The 24,579-nt window shown below is 44.4% G+C and overlaps 1 protein-coding gene across 9 annotated transcripts in view; it reads left to right on the top strand.

Moving 5' to 3' along the window:
- auts2a (activator of transcription and developmental regulator AUTS2 a) overlaps positions 1-24,579 on the top strand; it is a 1,550,343-nt gene that overhangs the window by 1,465,680 nt on the left and 60,084 nt on the right. For 4 of the 9 annotated variants that reach the window (XM_072469453.1, XM_072469460.1, XM_072469454.1 and 1 more), the window contains 4 exons: positions 3,757-4,360; positions 5,332-5,585; positions 19,056-19,291; positions 22,802-22,846. In XM_072469453.1, the coding sequence (XP_072325554.1) occupies positions 3,757-4,360; positions 5,332-5,585; positions 19,056-19,291; positions 22,802-22,846 (1,139 nt within the window). The remainder of the gene's footprint in view (positions 1-3,756; positions 4,361-5,331; positions 5,586-19,055; positions 19,292-22,801; positions 22,847-24,579) is intronic. The other 5 variants (XM_072469461.1, XM_072469457.1, XM_072469456.1 and 2 more) reach the window with 4 other exon arrangements.

The following is a 24,579-nucleotide window of genomic DNA, read 5'->3' as shown; positions in this document are numbered from 1 at the left end:
ATCTGTGGCCCAGTTAGAGGTATTACACCTCCTTGTTGGAGTGGAAGTAGCTAATCACTTGCAAAATAAAAATGGTTGAAAACCACACTATTGCTAAATTCCTTTCTCTGCTCCATATTGTTGCTTTTGCTGTAACCCACGCTGTTTAGGCAGCTGCAAGTTGTGATTTGCACTGCTGCGTAATGTGCCATTAACCAACCATAGGGGCACTTTATTGAGAGTGAAAGGAAAGGCCTTCTTAACATAATGGTAATTTGCATATTTTGCCTTCAGAGTCGGAAACCTGACAAATTGATTCTGTGGGGATATTAAATGTACATAATATGTATTCAAATGAACTCTTTTGGGATACTAAATACGCATTACGTGTCATTTTGAAACCCTTCAGGTCTAATTAAGGGAGCATGTAGTGCATCACTTCATAATTTTAGAACAACCGGTTTGAAAAAAATTGTCACTCTAGCTTGGGGGTGGTATAAATGGCAATAAGATGGCTTTCGTATTGTATTTAATAGGTCTGTCACTGCCAATTGCCTCCTGATGGTCACGAGATGTGTAGGTTGGGAGGATTGGCTATGCTAAATTGCCCTTAGTGTCCAAAAAAGGTTAGGTGGGGTTACAGGGAAAGGGTGAAGGTGTGGGAATAGGGTGGAGGTGTGGGCTTAGGTAGGGTGCTTTTTCCAAGGGCCGGTGCAGACTCGATGCGCCGAATGACCTCCTTCTGCACTGTAAATTCTATGATAGTCAAGACATTGTACCTGGGATAACGACTCAACAAGTGTAATATTATTAGACTGTGCCAAGCGTAAAACTGGCACTGCATAATGCTGGAACTACCCACACTTTCCCAGGCTCTGGAAAAATTAGCTATCAACCTCTTCTGGAGATTGTAGATGACAAGCCTTGAGCAGTTGAGCTCCTCCCTAGTGCTGTCTGGAAGTTTCCGGATGGAATCTGGTGGAAGCAATCAGAGTCTCCGCTGCTGGCTAGAGAATCAGTGAGTTCTCCAAGTTGCCTCTTGTTGAGAAAGCCCGCTGCATCTTCCGCTGCTCAACCACTTAGCAGGCCAGCATCAGGCCTTACCCCAGATCAAGACCCTGGGGCAGAATTCCTGCCCGCCAGAGGTCCCAGCCAATCAGACGCTCTTTTGTACTCAGCGGCGCTAGCCGGGAGGTGGTGGCTAACTGTCAGTACTACACTCAGCCAAAATGCGAATTGAGGAGGGACCTCGGCACAGGTGAGTGACGGTGGGTAGGTGGTTGAGGGAGAGGGGAGATCAGCAGCAAGGGCAAGGGGGACAGCTCTCTGTAGCATCCCCTCCCTTCCCAATGCACGGTCTCTCAATCAGGCATTAATTGCCCAGTTAAGGGCCACAATTGGCAGTGGAAGGCCATCCACCTTGAACTTAACCAGGGTCGAGATGGGAAGATTGCAGGATACCCACCTGTCGATCGACACCAAACCCAACATGGGGGAGGACACAATATTTTGCCCTACATTTTTGAACAAAGAATTCAAAGTAAGACCATTTTTCTCAGTCCAGCAATTGGAGAGTTATGAAGAATATTTAGAATTGGCAGAGCAAACATCGAAACTCAAACTCTGATTGTTCCCATGCTTGGCTGAGGTTTGGTTCATTGCAGTTTAGGAACATTTGCGCCAATGAGAAATGTGTATTTAACATTTGGGGGGCCAAAAGCTGCACCTGAGAGAATTTTCCTGACTTTGTCATCATTCTACGTGGGAAATATATTACAGTGTCATCTGTGAAGGAGTTCCTTAAAAAGAAGGCAGGGCTCAGCCCAGCTCACAAAACCTCCCAGAATTTGGGCATTTTTAAAGTCAATGCATTAGTCCTTTGGAAGGTGTGCATGTATCACGTCCTAGAAAAATCTTCAGAGAACTTAGAAAATGACAAAGATCTGTATCATGGAATGAAATAGCCAGAAATCAGTGATTAGGAACAAAGAAAAGTACAGCACAGGAATAGGCCCTTCGGCCCTCCAAGCCCGTGCCGAGCATGTTTCCCGTCTAAACTAAAATCTTCTACACTTCCTGGGTCCATATCCATCTATTCCCATCCTATTCATGTATTTGTCAAGATGCCCCTTAAATGTCACTATCGTCCCTGCTTCCACCACCTCATCCGGCAGCGAGTTCCAGGCACCCACTACCCTCTGTGTAAAAGATTTGCCTCGTACATCTCCTCTAAACCTTGCCCCTCGTGCCTTAAACCTATGCCCCCTAGTAATTGACCCCCCTACCCTGTATTGCAAGATTATCGTATGTTTCCTATTTTCTGGTGCCTGTAGGTATAATTTTATTACACCCTGCTTTTGTTTCCCCTCTCTTTATATTTTCCCAACATTTTCATCACTTTTATCTCCCCTCGTATCTCCCAAATGTATTTGTTCCTCGCTCTAGATTCCACAGCTCTAGACTGAACTGGGTCTTTCCAGTTTAACTGGTCATTACCTGAACCCATTGAGCCATGAGAAAGAGTCCCATTTAATATTTATCTAATCTTCTTCTAAAATAATGGAGGTTTGTTTCAAAACCACAAAACAGGTTCCACTCATAACTAAAATATAGCTTATGCCGAACATTTACAAATCAGGTGGCAAAGAGGAAGACTTCCCTGCCACACAGTGTTGATTTGCAAACTAGGAATTCTTTGCATAAAGCTTTATATTATCATGGTGTTAATGCTATTCAGTACATTAATATTCCTCACGTTCTCAGTTCATTCATGTGAACATAGAATTTTTTCTGTGATTGCGAGAAAGCGTGCTTATATTCATGTCCAGGTGCGTAAGCTTTTCATGTTACTTGAATAGCGTTTGGCTTCGGAACAAATATTTCTGATTTTTTTTCGCAACGTTGGAGATCTGCGAACAAAGAAACCTAGATAAAGAAGTATCTTACCATCAACAAAGGGAAAAAACTTTCCTTGAAATAGTTGTAAGCCTTTTACCTTACTGCTAATAGACACACACATACGCACGCTGCTTGTTTATTGTGGTGATTAATAGCAGGTCGACGAACGTTAAAAATACTACGCAACAAAATTATTTCTATTCAATATTTTAAAGTGAACATTTGCTGAAAACACTGGTGAAAATTATTAGACAATCTCCTGATGGATTCAGATATTAGCAGAGATGTGGAAGCATATTATCCATTGGGTCTCTCAATCAGGGCAAGAACTATCTGCAGAGGTAGTAGGGAGCGAAGATTTGAAATCATGTATAAGTTGTATAAATGCAAAATTAAAAATTAGCATTCGCTAGTCTTTGTTTCAGTTATACTTCGGGGCATTTATGGTTGACAATGTCTTTGTATTCCGTGTCCATGGCCATTCCTGTGAGCTCGCTTTGTCTGCCCGATAGCAAAGCAAAAGACCACCCTTGTCACTGTACTCCAGATGACAAGAATATATCCTTGTGAGCTCCTAAGTTTGGGATCTCTATCTACTGTAGCCTACAGTAACAGGAACTGGCTACACTACAAGCAGTGAGAGACAAACTCAAACAAAAAAGGACTCTTTTTCATCACAGTTGCCCCAACAGAGAAGGGCTTGTTTTGTTGATTCGCCCATTATATTCAAAGTTAGCTATTTAGCTTGTGTTATTTGACCAGTGTAAGAGTAGAATACAACCCAGAGCATGGACACGTTATGGATCAGATTGTTCTGTGATCACCTGATATGTCATTGAAAAGATGAATTTTAATTTGTTTTCTCTGTTTTCTCTACAGTTACTGACTTTAGTGTCAGCGCACTAACAACAAATGACACCAGAGAAGCAAGAGAACCAAATGTCCGCAAAATTTCAGGGTTAGAGCGAAGTCAGGAGAAGAGTCAAGAGGGCTCCAAAGACCAACCGCTTCTGCCTCCTGTGGCTAAAGAGCCAGTTGCTCAGGCCCTATCCCAGCCCCAGCCCCAGCCCCAGCCCCAGCCCCAACCCCAGTGCCAGTCCCAGCCAAAACCCTGCTCTCCAATTCCTGCGCAGACTCAGATTACACAACATTTGCCCCAATCACAGCCAAAGGCTCTACCACAATCCCAGGGCCAAGCCCAACCACAGTCTTTAATTCCATCCCAACACCTAATTCCATCTCAACCCCAACCTGTACCTATACCCCAAACTGTACCTCTACCCCAGCCGCAGCCTCAGCCCATATCTCAGATTCAAGCTCAAGTCCAGACTCAAACTCCTCAGCACCAGCCTCATCCTCAACCCAGGCCACCTTCTCCTGCACAGCCTATTGTTCAAAGCCAGCTTCCATCTCGGCCAACATCTCGGAGTCTCCCACAATCTCTGTCTGTGTACAGCAGCAGCCTAAGTCTAAACAGCATAAGGTGAGCAACTAAGATTATTTACAGCTCTTGATATGTATTTGAAAAGTCGTAAAATACCTGTGAAAACATCTACTTAACCAAGCATATGTATCGATTTCTAACTTGGACCCACTTTATACTTGGGTCCTTATAATTGAATGCATGAACTACAACTGTAAGCGCTGTTTAAAATGACAGGAGGCCCAACAGCCACGGACCATCACCACAGATGATAGTGCTCGACATAAATGTATACAGCGCAAATGTGAGCAAAAATGAGTGTGATTTCAAATTTAAATTAAATGTGTATGATAATTTGATGGATACACTTGAGTAAAACTGTTGGTTTATTAGATGACATTAGAAATTCTATATGAGCAGTTTTATTCCCCGCAATTATGCCTGCTCTTCTGACTCATGGAACATGATTTCAAGAGACTAATCTGTATGTTACTTATAATCTGACTGATATCAGTGAAAGGCATTACACTCAAGCCTGATCTTAACATCGATACACTTTCCAGCAGGTACAACTGGCTATCAATCAGGAGTGGGAAACCTGGTTGAGGTGGTTAAGTTGGCAGACATTGTTGATTTGAACTTGGGATTCCCCTAAATCTCCAGTTGGTTTTATACCTTTCAGTCTGCACAGACATGACCATATGCTTCATAAAACACTTGAGTTCTGGCAACCACTCCCCTTGAACTGCAACATTGTACTTGTAATTCCATTGTTAATTCATATATTTTGCACAATTATTTTAATGTACATGATTCACAGTAATGGGGAAGGGAGAGATAATTGTCCATCCCTTATTATCGCCCAAGAACTGCAGGCATTCATAAAAGGGCAGGATCAATAAATGGTAAATGAGATTGCCTGTGTTGAAAATGCTATTAAGTGCCTGAATTAAGTACAGGTTGTTTATGAAGCTTGTTTATGAATCTCGTTGTGCTTTTTGTTCCCCCCCCCCTCTCTCTCTCTCTCTCAGCAGCAGCAGAAGCAACACTCCCGTCAAACCTCAAGCTCCTCCAGCACACATTTCACATCACCCTTCCACTCCAAATTTCTCTTTGGCCCTAGCTGCCCATAATACTTCACACACCTTTACGCCTAGTCTTCAGCCTGCAAACCATTCGCATCACCCCACGATGTTTGCCCCCCATTCGGCTCTGCCACCACCTCCTCCACTGACGTCAAGTGCGCTTCAGGTGTCGGGACACCCTGCTGGTGCGGGATATTCAGGTGAGTGATGAGCTTCCTAGCAAACCCATTTCAATTAAGCTGATCAGTTAAAAACAGGAACGTTATTCCATATTTATCTCTCTGTTCTATCTATGCCATCCCTGCCCTTGCCATTCACGAACTTCAAAATAAAGGAACGCAGAAGTGAATATCTGCTCGATTATTAGATCCTTGAACCCCTTGCATATTTCAGATGTGTAGTTACGGTACAATAGTTAAAAATTGTAAAATCATCAGAGTCCCAGATGACCATATGCTGCTTTCCCCTTTGAGGGGAGAGAGCTGACTGGTGGTGATTTAATCTAAGGATCACCACACCTCCGGCGAGGGGCAAGGTTGCGAAGGCGAGGCCTTCATGAATGACCTCAGCTGGTATGAGGATTGAACCTGCCTTGCCCTGCATCTCAAACTTGCTGTACACCCAACTGATTTAAACCCCGTCATATCCTTACTGTACAATTTTGCCACATTGTCAAAGAGTAAGTATATATCTCTACCTAATCCACTGATTTTACTAATCTCATTATTTTCCCATGGCTGGTTGTTTTATTTTCTTTTGCAGTTAATCCAAATAAATTAGGGGTTAAGTTGTATTGACCAGTCATTTAAAAAAAAAAATTTAGAGTACCCAATTCATTTCTTCCAATTAAGGGGCAATTTAGCGTGTTCAATCCACCTAGCCTGCACATCTTTGTGTTGTGGGGGCGAAACCCACGTAAACACGGGGCGAATGTGCAAACTCCACACGGACAGTGACCCAGAGCCGGGATCGAACCTGGGACCTCGGCGCCGTGAGACTGCAGTGTATTGACCAGACATAAGATTTTCACACAGTTGCAAGTGTGAGAATGTAACCTTGAAAGGTTTCAGAAATAGTGTTTGTGAAAGAAATTATGGAAGTCGATGTCCGTTACCCTTTCAGATGATCTTTAATGTTTGCAGTGTATCCCAACTAACTTCCACAACAACATCTTGACTCAGTTGGTGCACAATCCTAAACTGTCTGAGTGTTGGGAACATCATCACATCAACCTTACTCATCGTTGTCCCAGTTATTACGTAGTATGTTTTAAAGCTGGTGGAAAAGGCAACGCAGAAGCAGCATCTTGTTACTGTCAAGATGAAACTGCCTGGAGACACTCCTTAAATGTTTGCTTGGACCTTCCTTTCAGTTGCAGAAGGGTATTGCAGTGGTACACTATAATAAATATAAAAATACAATGTTTAAGGCCCCACTTAGTGATAATTTAGAGTGCTCATTTGCATTTTTCTAGCAACAGAGTGCCCTCCCACTGCCTGAGGCAGTCTGAGGAACTATTGGAGTCAGAGGTTCCATCCCTCAATGAGGCAACTATGGCCCAAACGGTGCCAATGGAAAGGTTTTCCTCTGATCGAATGGGCCTGATTGCTTTACCCTTCACAAATGTTTCATTATTTTTATGCCTCTTAAGGGTGCCTCTATTTAGAACAGCTTTCGAGGTTTCTTACCTACTGCTGTAGTTCCCATTTCCTTCGATGGGACTGCCGATGCTGTGGAGTTTCTGGCACTGTGATTGATCCAGCAGCCTCGAGAGCCCACCAAATGCCCTTAATTGAATCTCCATTTAGACCTGAAGGTGAGATACCGAAACCTATGGGAAAACCGATCCTTTGTGTTCAACTTACAGCGAAGACACCCGTTTAACAGCCTCTTTTATTTTCTTATCAATGCCTGGGTTCCAGGGAAGTATTTGAATTTGATTATCCTTAACCATCAATGCGGATGAGAGGTACTGCCTGATCCTGTTACCCCATTTGGGATACAACAGGCTCACTGCACAGATATTGTCATCCTCAGTGTTGGATCATGTTGAACCAGCCATAGCTGAGACCTCCTTGGGGAGGCGTTGGTGTTGTGGTATTGTCACTAGTCTCGTAATCTGGTGACCCAGGATAATGCTCTGGGTTTAAATCCCACCACGACAGAAGGTGACAATTGAATTCAATAAAAATATGGAATTAAAGGTCTAATGATGAGCATGAAACCATTGCCCATTGCTGTTAAAAACAACAACATTTGGTTCACTAATATCCTTTAGGGAAGGAAATCTGCTAGCCTTACCCAGTCTGGCCTACATATGGCTCCAGGCCCACAGCAATGTGGTTGACTGTTAAATGCCCTCTGAAATGGCCGAGCAAGGGTAATTAAGGATGGACAACAAATGCTGGCCTAGCCAGTGATGCCTACATTCCTGAATGAATTTTTAAAAATTGGGTTTCATTTTGTGCCATTAATTTGTTCATAAGCACTTTACATTCACTTTTAAGATTTGCTGAATAATGGATGAAATGGTAGCACTGAGTACACAGTGTTGACATACGATATTAATGATTTATTTAATTTACTGTGAAGTCGGCCTTATCACAGCACCCAGATCTGGATCTTATGCCATTTAATCAGGAATAATAACATCCACAACAGCACCGTGGATTTATATAACCACTTCAATGTAGAAAATTGTCTCAATGTGATTCGCAGATATATAATCTGAGCCCAGGAATTATATCATAGAATCATAGAATTCCTACAGTGCAGAAGGAGGCCTTTTGGCCCATGAGGTCTGTTCTGACCCTCTGAAAGAGCACCCTCCCTAGGCCCACTCCCCCTCACTATCCCTGTTACCCTGCACATTGCTGGACATTAAGGGCAGCACAGTAGCATAGTGGTTAGCACTATCGCATCACAGTACCAGGGTCCCAGGTTCGATTCCCACTTGCGTCACTGTCTGTGCGGAGTCTGCACGTTCTCCCCATGTCTGCATTGGTTTCCTCCGGGTGCTCCAGTTTCTTCCCACAATCCAAAGATGTGCAGGTTTGGTGGATTGGCCATGCTAAATTGCCCTTGGGTTAAATGGGGTTGCAGGGTTACGGGGATATGGTGGAGGACGGGGTTATGTAGGGTGCTCATTCCAAGAGCCGGTACAGATCGATGGGCCGAATTGCCTCCTTCTACACTGTAAATTCTATGATTCTATGACATTAAGGGGCAATTTAGCATGGCCAATTCACCTAACCTGCACATCTTTGGACTGTGGGAGGAAACCGGAGCACTCGAAGGAAACCTTCGCAGACACGGGGAGAACATACAAGCTCCACACAGACAGTCACCCCCCCCCCCCCCCCCTCCCTCCTCCAAGGCTGAATCCGGGTCCCTGGCGCTGCGAGGCAGCAGTGTCACCGTGCAGCCCACTACATATTAAGAAAGGTGTCAAGATACCTGGTCAAAGAGGTGGTTTTACAAAGGACTGTAAAGGAGAGTATGAAAATTCTAACAGGGATCAAAGTTAATGGCTTAGTCTTTCAATCTCGCACAGAAAGAAATTTTGCTTAATCCAAGACTCTATGTTGAACGAGTAGCTTAGCATTGTCGAGGCATTGGAAAGACGAAGAAATTCAACTGAAAGTTAGTTTGTTTAAAATTGGAAGTAAATGATATTGTCAAGAGCCAGCATGTGTATAATGGAAGAGATGGGCCAGGAATAGATTTTTGGAGAACTTGAGAGTTAACAATGCACACGTGACAAGTGCTGGAGCTACTCTATGATTAGCTTGAATCAGTAAGAGTGGATTCTGGTTGGGGCTGTACCATTGTGTTGAACTATGGAGGACAGGTATTGGAGGAGGATTGCGTGTCAGAGGTTGCAGAAAGGGCACACCATGGCCACATGCACAGAGGATGTTATTCCCAACTTTGGTTCGGGCCGGTTTCAGGAAATGTGGGCAGCGATTTAGTTGGCAATAGGTTGTTCAAGAACTTTGGAGAGGAAAGGGAGTTTGAGATGGAGCGGAGGTTTTTTTTATAAATGTTTTTTATTGGGTTTTTGAACAAAGTATATTTACCGTTATGTACACAGAATAAGATATATATATATATATATATATATATATATATAGAAGAGAAAAGCACACACAAACATACCACAAAAAGAACAAACATAAAATAAAATAACTGGTAGGGTATTATGCACCAGCTCAACAGCAGAAACTCTGTACAATTGGCAATATTATTTTTGACACATAAGTAAGCATCTGTGGGGGGCGGGGGGGAACTGGGGACGTAGATGTACATTTGGGTCCCGGAGAAACAATTATAGGGGACAATACGCGAGTGGGGCTGGTGTTGTCACTTGCTTCTCCTGGATAGATTTCACTGCCGTTGTCGTCTCGCGTTCACCTCTGCTTCAGCCGTTCGTCCCGTCTTTCATCCGGATTTTCCTTGTTCTCTGTCCCTGTAGATGCCAAGTTTATTATCGTTTCCTGCGCCCTCCCTCGGCTATCACTCCCCTGCCTCCCCCACCTCTCTGGTTCCCCTCTATTGTTCCCTGTCTCCTCACTCTTCCCCCACCTCCCCTCCCCCCTTCTGCCCCCTTCCCCCTCCCCTTCTCCTATGGTTCACCTTTCTTTCCTCTTAGGTTTAGCTGTCCTCCCCCGGTCTATCCCTCCCTCTCATGCCTTGGCTACTTACCCCTGATTCTTGGCTACCTGGCTATTCTTCTGCTTGTTTGTTGGCCACAAACAGGTTCCGGAACAATTGCGTGAATGGCTCCCACGTTCTGTGGAAGCCGTCGTCTGACCCTCGGATGGCGAATTTGATTTTCTCCATTAGGAGAGATTCTGAGAGGTCGGACAGCCAGTCTGCAGGAGCGGAGGTTTTTAAGGACACAGAGGTTATGTACTTTTTTTTAAGGATAAGGTTTGATGATGATGGTTTTGAAAGTCGGGAGGAGGGACACTGACAATGGTGCAGCTAGCCATAGAGAGAAGTTGGCTGCTGGGTAATTGAGTCATGGGAAAGAAGGTGGGCATCATGAACAAGAGGAGTTCAGAGAGGGCAGAAAATAAATTGGGAGAGGAATTAAACAAAGATGCAAATTCAGAGCTAATGTACTAGAGAAACTAGAGCTTGATGGGAAAGGGGAAGGGGGGAGACAACTAAACACATGGTATCTATGCTGGTGTGTAATGAGTCTGTGAACCCTCTGTAAGATTGTGGAGCTGACAATTAAAAGGCACAGGGGATAGAATTTCAAGGATCATTTCAGTAGTGAAGAAGAGAAACCATGGAATATCTTTGTTTCCAAGATGATCCTGGAGCAGCAGATGGTTTTGATAGAGGAGGATGACATCCATTTGCACTTGATCTGATCCACCCAGATCTAACGATGGTGGGCTACACTAGTTGTTCATCTCAGATGCTTAAGTCTGCACTCTAGCCAATAATTAGCAGCCATAGAATAAGTCTAGGGCAGGATTCTCCGTTTGGAGATGCAACCCTCTCCCCCACACTGCAAATCAACCCCCCCCCCCCCCTCCCCCTACCCCCCCCCCCCACCCCGGATTTTCTTGGTGCCCTTCCTTCCGCCAAGAACATGGGTGGCCTGCCCCCCACCCTGGGACCCCCTAAATAGGGAGACCACCCCCCACAGGGACCCCCTAAATAGGAAGACCACCCCACAGGGACCCTATAAATAGGGAGATGTTACACAGGGACCCACTACATAGGGTAACACCCCACAGAGTCCCTATAAATAGGGAGATCCTCACAGGGACCGCCTAACAAAAGGGACCGCCCCCAGAAGATCTAACTAATGGGACTCCCCTGGGGTCCCCCTAACTAAAGGGGCCCTAAAAAAACCCTAACTAAAGGAACTCCCCACAATGTTTACAAACATCAACCACATCAAAGAGAGTTAAGTGCATTTCAGCCATGCCCCTTCATGTGTGAGTGATTTTGAAATGCTGAGCTGCAAATTGACAGCATTTAACTCTTTTTGATGTAGTTGTTGTTTGTAAACATTGTGGTGACAGCAGAGTGAAGAAGATGTATGAAGCATGTTTTGTGGAAACTGTCAATCACAACCAACTACCAGAAATGAATGAATGGCTTGCAGCTAAAGGATCTGAGGGGTTTAAACACAAGTCACAACAGTTCTCTTTCCAAGAATCGACATGTGGTGCATCCAGTTGAGTGTTACAACTGTATTTTCTTTTCACTGCCTCTGTGTGGACTGCTCTCTAGCGTCCAGATGGGGGTCCCTTTATTTACGGGGTCTCTGTGGAGGGGTCCCTTTAGTTAGAGGGCCCCTGGGGGCGGGTCTCCCTATTTGATTATCACAAGGTTATCCCAAATTTAACGCAGTGTTTTACTCATTTGTCCTACATACACTGTCACGCAGCCAAAGAGTAGATAGAAATGTAAGTAATACGCTGCTACAGCTTATAATTGCCCCCCCTCTCTTTCATGACGGGCCTATAGTTCCTTAGGCGCAGTTGATGGTTTAAAGCTGAAGTGAAAGTCTTGTGAAGGGAGGGATTCTTGTCGCCAAGTTTCTAGGAGATTGGCTCTCAGGTGAACTTTAACCAGATCAAGTTGGGAAATCGTTCTTTTCGGTAGGATCTCCCGCTTTCAATTGTCATGATCCTCAACCAAGTTCTTGGTACGATAAGTGACGAGGGACCAGTGACCTTTTGTCTGAAGTAGACAAAGTTTGAGATTCAAGACGCTTGCTCAGAAAATATAACCACAAGATTCCATGGGTTTAAAACCAACTAAAATATACTATACAAGGCCAGAAAAATAAAATAATTTACAATATCTGTCTTGTACTCTAGTATTCAGCGTTAATATGAGGTACATGTGAATGTGCAGGCAAGCTGTGGTCAAACACACCACACAGCACAATAAATGGCAGATAATAATGGGGGCAGCTGGGTAGCACAGTGGTTAGCACAGTTGCTTCACAGCTCCAGGGTCCCAGGTTCGATTCCCGGCTTGGGTCACTGTCTGTGCGGAGTCTGCATGTTCTCCCCGTGCTTGCGTGGGTTTCTCCGGGTGTTCCGGTTTCCTCCCGCAGTCCAAAGATGTGCAAGTTAGGTGGATTGGCCAAGCTAAATTGCCCTTAGTGTCCAAAAAGGTTGGGTGGGGTTACGGGGTCACAGGGATAGGGTGGAGGTGTGGGCTTGGGTAGGGTGCTCTTTCCAAGGACCGGTACAGACTTGATGGGCCGAATGGCCTCATTTTGTACTGTAAATTCTATGATTCTATGAATAATCATCTTCATTAGAGTCACAAGAAGGCTTACATTAACACTGCAATGAAGTTACTGTGAAAATCCCCGAGTAGTCACACTCCGGCACCTGATCAAGGCACATTCACAGATTTCTCAACAATCTACCCAGAGATCAGTAAACACTGAGTCAACTAACCTCACTGAAGCTCTCTGTCTCGCAATGGACTCCAGTCTTCACTTGTAAAGATCTCACCTTGGAATTCTCTCTAAAGGTTGCCCCAATCCAATTGCCTCAACAGCAGATCTCCTTGCAGGGTTCCAATCTCACCTCCCGAGATTTCATTCAGCTGGATTCCCAAGTCTGCACTGCAGCACCAACTCACAAGCTCAACTTCAGCTCTTCGGCTGCACCGAGCAAAATACTATCCTCCAAAGGGGTATCTCCACTTCAGTAGCCTGTAGCACAGAGTCAGTAACCTTCTGCTGCCTTTCTGGATCTTCGGAGCTTCTTGCAAGCCCCATGACTTAAAGTCACCGATCGCAGCTCTTTTTCTGCTTGGAGCCTCTTTCTCTGCACCTCTTTCTTTTTAACTGGGCCTTCTCTCTCTCTGTCTGCTTCGGGAGCTCTTCTCCTGGGTCCTCTCCCTGTCCCCTGCCTGGGATTCTCTTGATTATGGTGCCTTGCTTCTGGGTGACCGGGGCTTTTGTGTCATTTTCAGTTCATGCAGGAATATTGAGCCCATCTTTGGCCTGAAGAATGACAAAACACTGGGTTATGCATGCGCTGCCCCCTCCTGATCCTTGCGTACATAAACCCCCAGGCTAGTTGGGACTTGGAGTTCCCAGCCACTGCTCAGCGATAAGGTAAGTCGCTTCGCGTAACACCTTTTCCTTGGGAAGAAGGAGCTCCAGCATACAGAGGGTTTCTTTACAACGTGTTTAGAATTTCTTTACACAAATAGCTCATTGCATACTGTACAGATAAACTTTTAATTTTGTTCTATATCGGGCACAATCTACCAGCTGCCTCGCGCCTGACCGGGAGTACGGTGTGGCCAGTAGATGCCTCCCACAGGCTTCGTGGCTGCCATCACACCTTGTGGGATCTACTCAAGTATTACAGTGGGCGAGACCAGGCCACGCATGCTTAAGTAGGTTTAACCTACTTAACTTGTGCTCACCCGGGATCTACTGGTGTCCCCTGATCTACCGGCCTCCCCAGGGATGCCTCAGCTGGGTGCCGTTCAGTACTGGTCAACACAAATGTGGACCAGGCAGAATGGCACCAGGGGGGTCTCCCAGCCATCAGAGGCCCTTGGTTGGTCAGAATAGAGCAGGGTAGTCCCCTGCCCCTCCCCCTGGAATGAGGGCACCATGACACTACCCAGCTGGCGCTTTGGTACTGCCACCTTGGCACTGCCATGGTGCCTGGGTGGCATGGCAAAGCCAGCAGTGGGAGCGCCAAGGAGCCTGGGTGCCAGGGTGGCATGGCCAAGGGTCAGGGCCTGAGGGGTGCCATGCCATGAAAGGAAGATGGAATGGGGGGGGGTATGAAGGGTGAGAGGGCGATGCAGGGCAGGTAAGTAAGGGTCTCTGGGAGGTTGGGAGGGGTGAAGAGTGGGGGTCCTGGAACGGGGTGGCCTGTAAAGGAGTGCGAGGGGGGCCTGAAGAGGGGGTCCTCAGGGAGCACATAGCGGGGTGTTTTCACTTAGGGGGGTATGAGGTAATGCCCATGTGTGCAGGAGGTGACATTGGCCATGGCTCACTTAAGATCGGGTACCCTTTCAAAATGGATCCCCAATCTCTGAGGAGCCGGTCTGAACAGCGAGTTCAGCTCCCCAGTGATGAAAATAATTCTCAGTGTAGGCTAAACCGGTGAGAAACTTCCAGGGCCCAGAATCGTGACTCAGCGTGGTTAGATAGCAGTGGGGAACACGCCAACAAAGCAGGTGGGAAATTCCCAGCAAAACCCGCCATAAATGACACTTGCAAACTTTTCCGTTCGATCGCGCCCATCGTTTTACAAAGTTAGAAACCCTTAAACAGAACAATAGCAAGTACTCAAGTTTCCTCCCACAAGTCCCGAAAGACGTGCTTGTTCGGTGAATTGGACATTCTGAATTCTCCCTCAGTGTATCCGAACAGGCGCCTGAGTGTGGCGACCAGGGGATTTTCACAGTAACTTCATTTCAGTGCTACTGTAAGCCTGTTTATTGTCACGTGTACCGAGGTACAGTAAAAAGTATTTTTCTGCGAGCAGCTCAACAGATCATTAAATACATGAAAAAGAAATAAAAGAAAATACATAATAGGGCAACACAACATATATAATGTAACTATATAAGCACTGGCATCGGATGAAGCATACAGGGTGTAGTGTTAATGAGGTCAGTCCATAAGAGGGTCATTTAGGAGTCTGGTGACAGTGGGGAAGAAGCTGTTTTTGAGTCTGTTCGTGCGTGTTCTCAGACTTCTGTATTTCCTGCCCGATGGAAGAAGTTGGAAGAGTGAGTAAGCCGGGTGGGAGGGATCTTTGCTTATGCTGCCCGCTTTCCCCAGGCAGCGGGAGGTGTAGATGGAGTCAATGGATGGGAGGCAGGTTCGTGTGATGGACTGGGCGGTGTTCACGACTCTCTGATGTTTCTTGCGGTCTGGGCCGAGCAGTTGCCATACCAGACTGTGATGCAGCCCGATAGGATGCTTTCTATGGTGCATCTGTAAAAGTTAGTGAGGGTTAATGTGGACATGCCGAATTTCCTTAGTTTCCTGAGGAAGTATAGGCGCTGTTGTGCTTTCTTGGTGGTAGCGTCGATGTGGGTGGATCAGGATAGATTTTTGGAGATGTGCACCCCTAGGAATTTGAAACTGCTAACCATCTCCACCTCGGCCCTGTTGAAGTGATACTGATAAAGATTATTATTATTACATGTGACAAATAGATTAGTAATATTCAAGCATCATAGAATTAGCATAACTCACAACCGGCTTTTCCTCCTACTCCTTTTCTTTAAAGTCCAGCACGGAGACACAGACAGAAGTGGGCGTGCAGGTCCACAGATCCTTAAAAGTGGCAGCACAGGCGGAAATGGGGATAAAGAAAGCGTATGGCATGCTTGCCTTCATAGGAAGGGGTATCGAGTATCAAAGCTCGAAAAATATGTTACAGTTATATAGAATATTGATTCGACCACATTTGGAATACTATGTCCAATTCTGGTCACCACACGACCAAAAGGGCATGGAGGCTATGGAGAGAGTACAGAAAAGGTTTACCAGGATGTTGCCTGGTATGGAGGGTATTAGCTATGAGGAGAGATTGAATAAACTGGGATTGTTCTTCCGAGAGACACGGAGGCTGGGGGGCGACCTGAAGGAAGTTTATAAAATTATGAGAGGTATAGATAGGGTGAACAGTTGGAGGCTTTTTCCGAGGGCAGAAGTGACAATTACAAGGGGGCACAAGTTCAAGGTGAGGGGGGAAAGGTTCAGTGGAGATGTGCGGGGGAAGTCTTTTACACAGAGGGTGGTGGTGGCCTGGAATGCACTGCCAAGTGAGGTGGTTGAGGCAGATACGTTAGCGACCTTCAAGACTTATCTGGATAGGCACATGAACAGACGGGGTACAGAAGGATACAGGCAGTTGGTCTAGATAGGACATGTGATCGGCACAGGCTTGTAGGGCCGAAGGGCCTGTTTCTGTGCTGTATTATTCTTTGTTCTTTGTTCTTCTTTACAAGGTAATGCGGTTTATTAATTGTGGCTGCTTGAGTGACTTGCAGCTAATCCGATGGCTTTCAATGGAACTCTCTGTCTGCACTCAGCTTCTTGCTGGTTTTAAAAAGAGACAACAAAAATGGTTCCCTCATAAGACATTGCAATCTGGATCTCGCCCTCACTGGATCTGATCCAGATGTGCATATTTAAATGGGTTATCAGGCTTTTTCCGTTGAACCAAGCCCATTGAGTTTTGGTGCCCCTATTTGTGCAGGGTTAAGTGGAAAGTCAAGTTGGCTGGAATTATAAAGTCTTTTTGTGTTGGTCCATCCTTACACAAAGGGATGTGTGAATTCCCCGGATGGCTGTGAATGTCCATATTTAATTAGGTGTTCGCTTGAAACATAGTCGGAAGCCCAAACTGCCAAAGATCACATCATTTGCATCAACCATTTTAATAGTCTGTGTGTGTCCAGCCTCTAAAAATACTGACTGAACATTCATAAAATGATAAGCTGACGCGAGAAGTAGGTTTAGATTGTGCCGTGAAGAATACAGGAAACAAAGGCTGGTGATCTTTTAATGCCTTAAATAGTTCATTGTCATTGTAGACATGGATTCTGTCAATAGTTTGTCAAGTGATATGCCAAAATATCTTTCCTGTTGAAGATATGGTGAAAGGTAACCTTTGTGCTATATCAGGGTGTTGCACGTGTAGCATGAATCTTTCTTTCTGTCGAGCACTAACCCAGGTCTAGCTTTGAAGAAGCTCATGATCTGTTTATCTCTGCAACAGTTTCATCCAGGATTGCAGCATCATGCCATTTTGTGATTCTTCAGCTTGGTGATAATTGTTAAAAATGGAATCTGAGGTGTGATAGCACCATCTGCATTTTCAATTATTTCATTATTCTGAAATTTTTTAGCCCTGTTTTCTTTCGCAGGTGAAATAGTATCTTGTGCTGATGCAGACGAACAGACTTGTCAGTCTGCAGTTTGAACTGCACGTCTCTTTGTCTATTTATCATTGAGACTGCTTATTTGCCAGATTCATTGTGAGTGAAGAACTTACCAACCGCTAGAAGAGGTGTCTTTGTACCAGTTGGAAATAACTGCATTTTCTTTTTTTCATTCATGGGATGTGAACATCACTGGCAAGGCCAACATTTATTTCCCATCCTTAAGTGCCCTCAAGAGGGTAATGATGAGTCACCTTCTTGAACTGCTGCTGTCCACATGGTGTAGATAGTTCATGGATTTTGGCCCAGTGACAGGGTAGTGTGTCACTGGAGGAGAATTTGCATGTGTTAATGTTCCCATGTGTCTGCTGTGCTTGTCCCTCTCGGTGGTAAAGGCCACAAGTTTGCTGTCAAAAGAGTCTTGGCAAGTTAATCATTGCTGCCACTCTATGCTTGTGATGGAGAGAGTGAATGTTTAAGCTGATCTGTTTTGTCCTGGATGGTGTTGAACTTCTCAAGTATTGTTAGAGCTGTCCTACAAGGCACAAGTCAGGAGTGTAATGGAATACCCTCTACTTGTCTGGATGAGTGCAGCTCCATCAACACTTGAGAAGCTTGACCCCACCCAGGGCAAAGCAGCCAGCTTGATTGCTGCCCCTTCCACAAACATTCACTCCCTCCACACCAACGCACAGTGGCAGCCGTGTGTACCATCTACAAGATGCACTGCAGGAACTCATCAAAGTTCCTTAGGCAGCACCTTCCAAACCCACGACCACTCCCATCTAGAAGGATAAGAGCAGCAGATACCTGGGAACCCCACCACCTGGAGCCTCCCTACAAGTCACTCACCACCCTGACTTGGAAACATATTGCCGTTCCTTCACTGTCGCAGGGTCAAAATGCTGAAATTCCCTCCCTAACAGCACTGTGAGTGCTACACCTCAGGGACTGCAGTGGTTCCACAATGCAGCTCAGCTAGGGATGGGCAATAAATTCTTGTCTAGCCAGCAATGCCCACATCCCATAAATGAATTAATTTAAAAAAAAAACTAATTTTAACCTCATCCAGCCAGCTGGGATGGGTTGGAATTAGTTGGCACATATTTTACATCTTGGTCACTGTACGGCCTGCCTGTTTTTACATTCCCCACTGCAATGGCAAAATATGTACACAGAGTTTTGCCATTCTAAAATTTTTGCATACTATCTCCTGTTATAACTGTTTAGATTGGAAGTTTCTTTTTGAAATGTGGGCCGGAATTCTCCAGCCGTTGGGATTCTCTTTTCCCGCTGGCAGCGCATCCCAACCCATGGGTTTCCCAATGGCATGGGATGGCTTTAGTGATAAATCCCATTGGCAAGCGACGGGAAGAGAGAATCCCACCGCCTGCGAACGGCATGCAGCCGACAAATACGCGGCTGGGGGATCGGAGAATCCCGCCCATTGTCACAATAAATGTTCCAGAAAATAATGATCGAGGTCAAGAAGTGCAAACCATATGAAGTATTTGTAAATGTACGCATAGAATATATAAGTATTTTTTACTTTGTGATAGCTGATGTTGTATGTCATACATGTGTACAATTTTGAGTTATTTTTGGAAGTTCCAACATTTTCTTAACGTGTTGCTGAATCTCATCACGACAAAACCTAAACTGAATGGCAATGTATAGAGTATCTGTGTAATATATTGTGTCATTTGAGCATTGCAAAGCTCCTCACAATGTTTATCTTTCTCTCACAGAACAAGAACTCCTGCGCCAAGAGCTGAACACACGATTTCTGGCGTCTCAAAGCGCTGACAGAGGGGCCTCGCTGGGTCCACCACCCTACATGCGGGCTGAGTTCCACCAGCACCAACACCAGCATACCCACCAACACACTCATCAGCATACCTTTGCGCCGTTTCCGCACACCATCCCACCAACGGCCATCATGCCAACTCCTGCACCGCCCATGGTGCGTACACAAGGCAGAAATGTGAGGATAAGTAGAGCACAGAAACTCTATTCCCCTTATATCACTTGTATTGTACTGGGCCTTCTGGGCTGCCGTAACTATTTATTGTCAGAAGATTCAAAACTGTTTGTACCAACCATTTTGCATGCAGTTATTAGTCAATCTGGATAATTGAGCCAGAAATACCATGTTTTCTTCATGCTAATTAGAGCAATTTATAATGAGAGTTTCATTCCCGGCTTTCCTTAAATATCTATTATTGTGAATTTAAGACCAGGGTTAATTGTCTGACTGTGCACCTGGCAGGGAGCCTCAGCTATTCCTGGTCCATATTGAAAATTTGGACATGCATTGCTAACAATTTTCTGAACATTGGTTTTAAATGTTGGAGAAATCAGAGAGCCATATTTCCAGCGTGTGCTTCTGAGGGCTGGGAATCGCTAAAAGAAACAGATGTCATCAGAAATTTCTGAGCTGCAGGCCAGAAACCATTTATGCCCCAAACAAGAAACCTGAATGGATGATGACAGTGCAAACATGTTTTGTGCAGCTTCAGCAACACATCCTCCATTTTGTAAAATATCCTTCATGCATTGAAATAGCATCTTTGCTGTCGTGGCAGATACTCGCTGCCATAAACTGTCACCTTTGTTTGTACCTTGAGCTTCTCTGCAAGATAGCACAGGGATTGTGTATGTAAAATGCCGTGATTTCTCTGCACTGGGGAGGAATTGCGAAGTGACTTGGTTCTGGACTTGAAAAGATGAGAATGACCAAGTGAGATAGCTTCAGCTCGAGCTTCACAAGAAACCAGTAGAGGATTTGATTTCAAGTGACACTCACATTTGCCTTCTGTGGTGCATGTAAATTCTGTCATGGGGTAAATGGAAGGGGCAGAGCGATTTCACAAAGCATTGGCCGTGATCACAAAGAGAGTTGTGTTGTTGATGGTCTTACCCAACTAACTGAAAGGGACTGAACAATTCGAAGCACCGATCGAACAAGGGAGGGAGTAGTGTAAATTTAAAATGAAGAACTCTGAGTCACTCTTACTTTGAGAATCTTATACTTGAGGTTATTTTTCGTGTTCTGACTTTTTCTGTGACTGATTAAGGCTAGTTCTCTGCCAAGCCAGATGACCTGGTGAAGTGACTTAGCTCAGGAGGCATGGTGCCTGGAACCCCAGAAAGCTCACCTCTGGGAAAGCAGACGAATGCATAGATGAAAACCTTAAGCTTTGAAGTGCAAAAAAGACAGGCACGAGGGATAAAATGAGGCTGAGATAATATATGACCATGATGGCTCTCCTTGCCCCATTTCTCTTTACTGTTTGCTACCATGCACCCTGAAGGCAGCACTGTAGATGAAAGTTCGGCCCATAATTTCTTAATTAGAGAGGGTCAGCTTGGTTCAGTTGGTTACACTGGAACGTTTGAGTCAGAGTGTTGTGTATTCAAACCTCACTGCAGTATGGAGGGAATGTTGCATTTTGGGGGGCCATACCATCTTTCAAATAGTGGGCTGGTTTAGCTCAGTAGGTTAGACAGCTGGTTTGTGATGCACAACAAAGCCAGCAGCACTGGTTCAATTCCCGTACCAGCTGAGAATTCTGAAATCTCCCTCTGTGTACCTGAACAGGTGACGGAATGTGGCGACTAGGGGCTTTTCACAGTAACATCATTGCAGTGTTAATGTAAGTCTACTTGTGACAATAAAAAGATTATTTATTTTTAGTGAATTAACCTGAAACTTTAGATGCCCATTCATAAAAGACGGAACTCTCCAGTTGCTCTGGCCAGCATTTTGCTGCCAGCCAACACCATCTTAATCAGATTAACTGGTCGTCTACCCCCATACCAGGCCTTTGCTTTGTGCAGATTGGCTGCGATAAACAGCAGTGACTGCACTTCAGTAGTAAGTAATTGGGCTTGAAGTACTTTGAGGCATCCTGGAGATGTGATAAGATGCCATATAAATGCAAATGTGTTCATTCCGAAAACAAAAATGAGATCCATGGCAACATTTGCAGATGTATTTGGTTCAGGGCCTTCATTGTAACAAGGGTCACATCCAATTCATTTTAAACTTTAACCAATTTTTAATAGTTTTATGCTTCTAGATGCTCATCATGGGTGGTTTTACAAATGCAGGAACAGCAGTAGGGCTACCTCTTACAGAGACTTGATCCAAATAGTTTAATTACCATTATATACGGTATTCATTTTTCCCTTCATAATGTAGAACATTTATATTTATTACCATATGGAATGTGTCCCTTTCAGTTAAGACTAACGGGTGCATTGTTAAAAGGGCAAAAAAAATTGAAAGTCTGAAATTTGACTTGTTTATTGTGAAGCGACAGAAATGTAAACACATTGGAATCCACTAAAATGTATAGGTTATATTGGTCACTGTTTATTTGGAGCTCTGTAATTTTTTTTTAAACAACCCACACTGAACTCATTGAGAAGGTCAGTGACATGTGGTCAGTTAATTTGGGACAGAAAATGAAAAAGGAATGCGATCTCTTTAAGAAAACAGTTTCAGTTTTGAACTTGAAATCCTATACGTTTGTGCGGCAGTCAAATTCCTGTCAGATTTGACATCTTTATACAGCATTACCATGTTAACCCCTTGGATTGCAGGATAATCTCCTGGCTTTGAACAAGTCAGTGTGATCTTCCGCATGGTACCTTGAAACTGCCAATAGGTTGGTCCAAATGTTGTTACTGATTATTTTTACACTGTTGTTTTATAATATGCAAATTCCTGAGGTTTTCTTCTTCGGTTCACCCAGCTCACGAATAGAACCTTGTCACACATGCGCACGATATTCTGTTAAAAACAAACTGCGCATGAAATGGTGGAGCATCATACCACCCGGGGGAGTGGTGGGACCTGGGTTTGCACCCCATGCCATGAACAATTTCTCGCTCTCTCACCATTGATGAGGAGAGAGAGGGGGACAGATTGCCAAGCACATTCCTTAAGGGAGATAAAGTGATGAGAGCGGGTTATCTTCAATGAAAGAGGTTTGCTAGATTGGGATGAGGAAATCATGAGTTGGAGATGGAAAGAAGGGGGAGAAACAATTCCGTCCATTCCTTCCAAAAATAAATCGTGTAGCCTTGATTTTCTACTATTGGGCTCACCAGCTAGTGATTTTCTGCTCACTAAAGTAAATAGACAGAGAGCTGTACACAGGCAAGCCCAGAAGCAAGACCCCAGACTGCATATCAATGAGACCCTTAAGAGAATGTTGTATATTATATTTTTAACAGAATGTCGCTGTAAGATCTTACGAAATACAACATTTCCTCAGTCCACACTATGGATCTGGCATAAATGTATAAGCCAAGAGCATAAATCTGATTTATTTTATTACATGTAGATTATCATATCTACCACTTGTCGCTCCTGTTCAGTGTGACAGATTGTTTTTAAACAGGACAACTTGAGTAGCCATGGCAAGGAGAACAAATCTGTGTTGACAGACCATAACTTGTTTTACATGCTTTGATTCTTTTGCAGTTTGACAAATACCCAACAAAAGTTGATCCTTTCTACCGACACAGTGTGAGTGAACTCACCATTACACCAAGCTTGCTCCAGCCATAGACAACCCTTGAAGCACTGTGTTAATTCAAGCATTAGTGTGATAACCTGAGCTGTACAGTTAATGAATGAACACCCCAAAATGTAAAAGAAAACAGGCTATTAGCAGGCTGTTTTTTTTTTATAGTAATAGCCTGCGTGCATATACTTAATACTCCCAGTGTAGCGCAAATGTGCCAAAGGTAGATTGGAAGTTGGCATAAATGCACTGCTTCCACTTAAGTTGCAGCATGAAGTACAAGCACCGAGACCAACCAGGTTAACAAAACACTACTTTCTGGTGAGGTAAAATACTCATGATACTGATCTTGTCCCTAGTGTACTTTTGGCCTTTTAGCATTTATCGCAATTGTTGTTGATTTAGAGGATGTTAAGGGAAAAACTTGTGCTTGGTGAAACCTGTGTGAAAATTACTGCTTTACCCTATATTTAGTCATTATTTTGTACTTTCTCCCATTCCCTCAGGCCTAATGTCACATGGCGCAGCCTGTCTGAGGCTATGGAGAACAGACATGCTGCCAGGTATCTGGTGGTGGCTCTCTATGCTAGGCCATAAGGGGGAGTGAGAGACAGCTGTTGCTGTGGCAGAGATGGGATACAGTGGTGGGAGGAGAGGGGAATGCTGTCTGATTTTATTTAGCTTTTACGTCTTCCTTTCCTTTCCTACCGGAAGGCATCCAACTCAGTTCTGACCCAAAACCTAAAGTATGTAGCTTGCGTTCTGCATCTCCTCCAGTCGTCTTATTAAGCCATTTCTATTTATAGTTACTTTTCCAGCTTATTTCACCAATGAAACCATCAGATTTTCAGAGCTACTTGCTGAAACTGATCATTACTCTGCCCTCCGATTCCAGTGTTGTTGCTGAATGATGAATCAGTACATTATGTTCAGCCACAAACCCTGCAGCTTGGCATTTTATTTCCTCTGTCATCAAAGTTTCCTCTTGGGTCTTGGGTCTTGTCTCTCTCTTGAGTCAGTAGTTGCTAGAAGTCAAATAAACATTAGAGGTAGACTCCAAGCTAAGATTATAATCTTTATCTACCGCAATTATTTAACTCTTTGTTTACCAGCTAAGTCAGGATGTGCACTTCTGGTCAACTAGTAGGAGATTTCAGTGTATGCACAGAAAAATAAACCCTAATTTTAAAACAAACCTATTAAATATTACAGATATTCATTTTCTATTACGAATATGAGCACAGTTATAAGGACAGCACAGTAGTATAGTGATTAGCACAGTAGCATAGTGGTTAGCACAGTTGCTTCACAGCTCCAGGGTCCCAGGTTTGATTCCTGGCTTGGGTCACTGTCTGCACGTTCTACCCGTGTGTGCGTGGGTTTCCTCCGGGTCCTCCGGTTTCCCCCCACAGTCCTAGGATGTTCAGGTTAGGTGGATTGGCCATGATAAATTGCCCTTAGTGTGTCCAAAAATGTTAGGTGGGATTACTGGGCTATGAGGATATGGTGGAGACGCAGGCTTAAGTAGGGTGCGCTTTCCAAGGGCTGGTGCAGACTCGATGGGCCGAATGGCCTCCTTCTGCACTATAAATTCTACAATTCTATGATAAGACTATAAATAACCCAAATGTCTAGAAACTCTGTTTCTTTGGTGATTCCGTTGTAAATGCACTAAAAAAAAATTATTTTTAAGAAAGATTTTTATTGAAGGCACTTTTCAAATTTACATAAGTAC

The sequence above is a fragment of the Scyliorhinus torazame genome, chromosome 12 (genome assembly GCF_047496885.1).
Source record: "Scyliorhinus torazame isolate Kashiwa2021f chromosome 12, sScyTor2.1, whole genome shotgun sequence".
Taxonomy (NCBI): domain Eukaryota; kingdom Metazoa; phylum Chordata; class Chondrichthyes; order Carcharhiniformes; family Scyliorhinidae; genus Scyliorhinus; species Scyliorhinus torazame.
The sequence above is the reverse complement of the archived record's forward strand: the minus strand, read 5'-3'. Positions and strand labels throughout refer to the sequence as shown.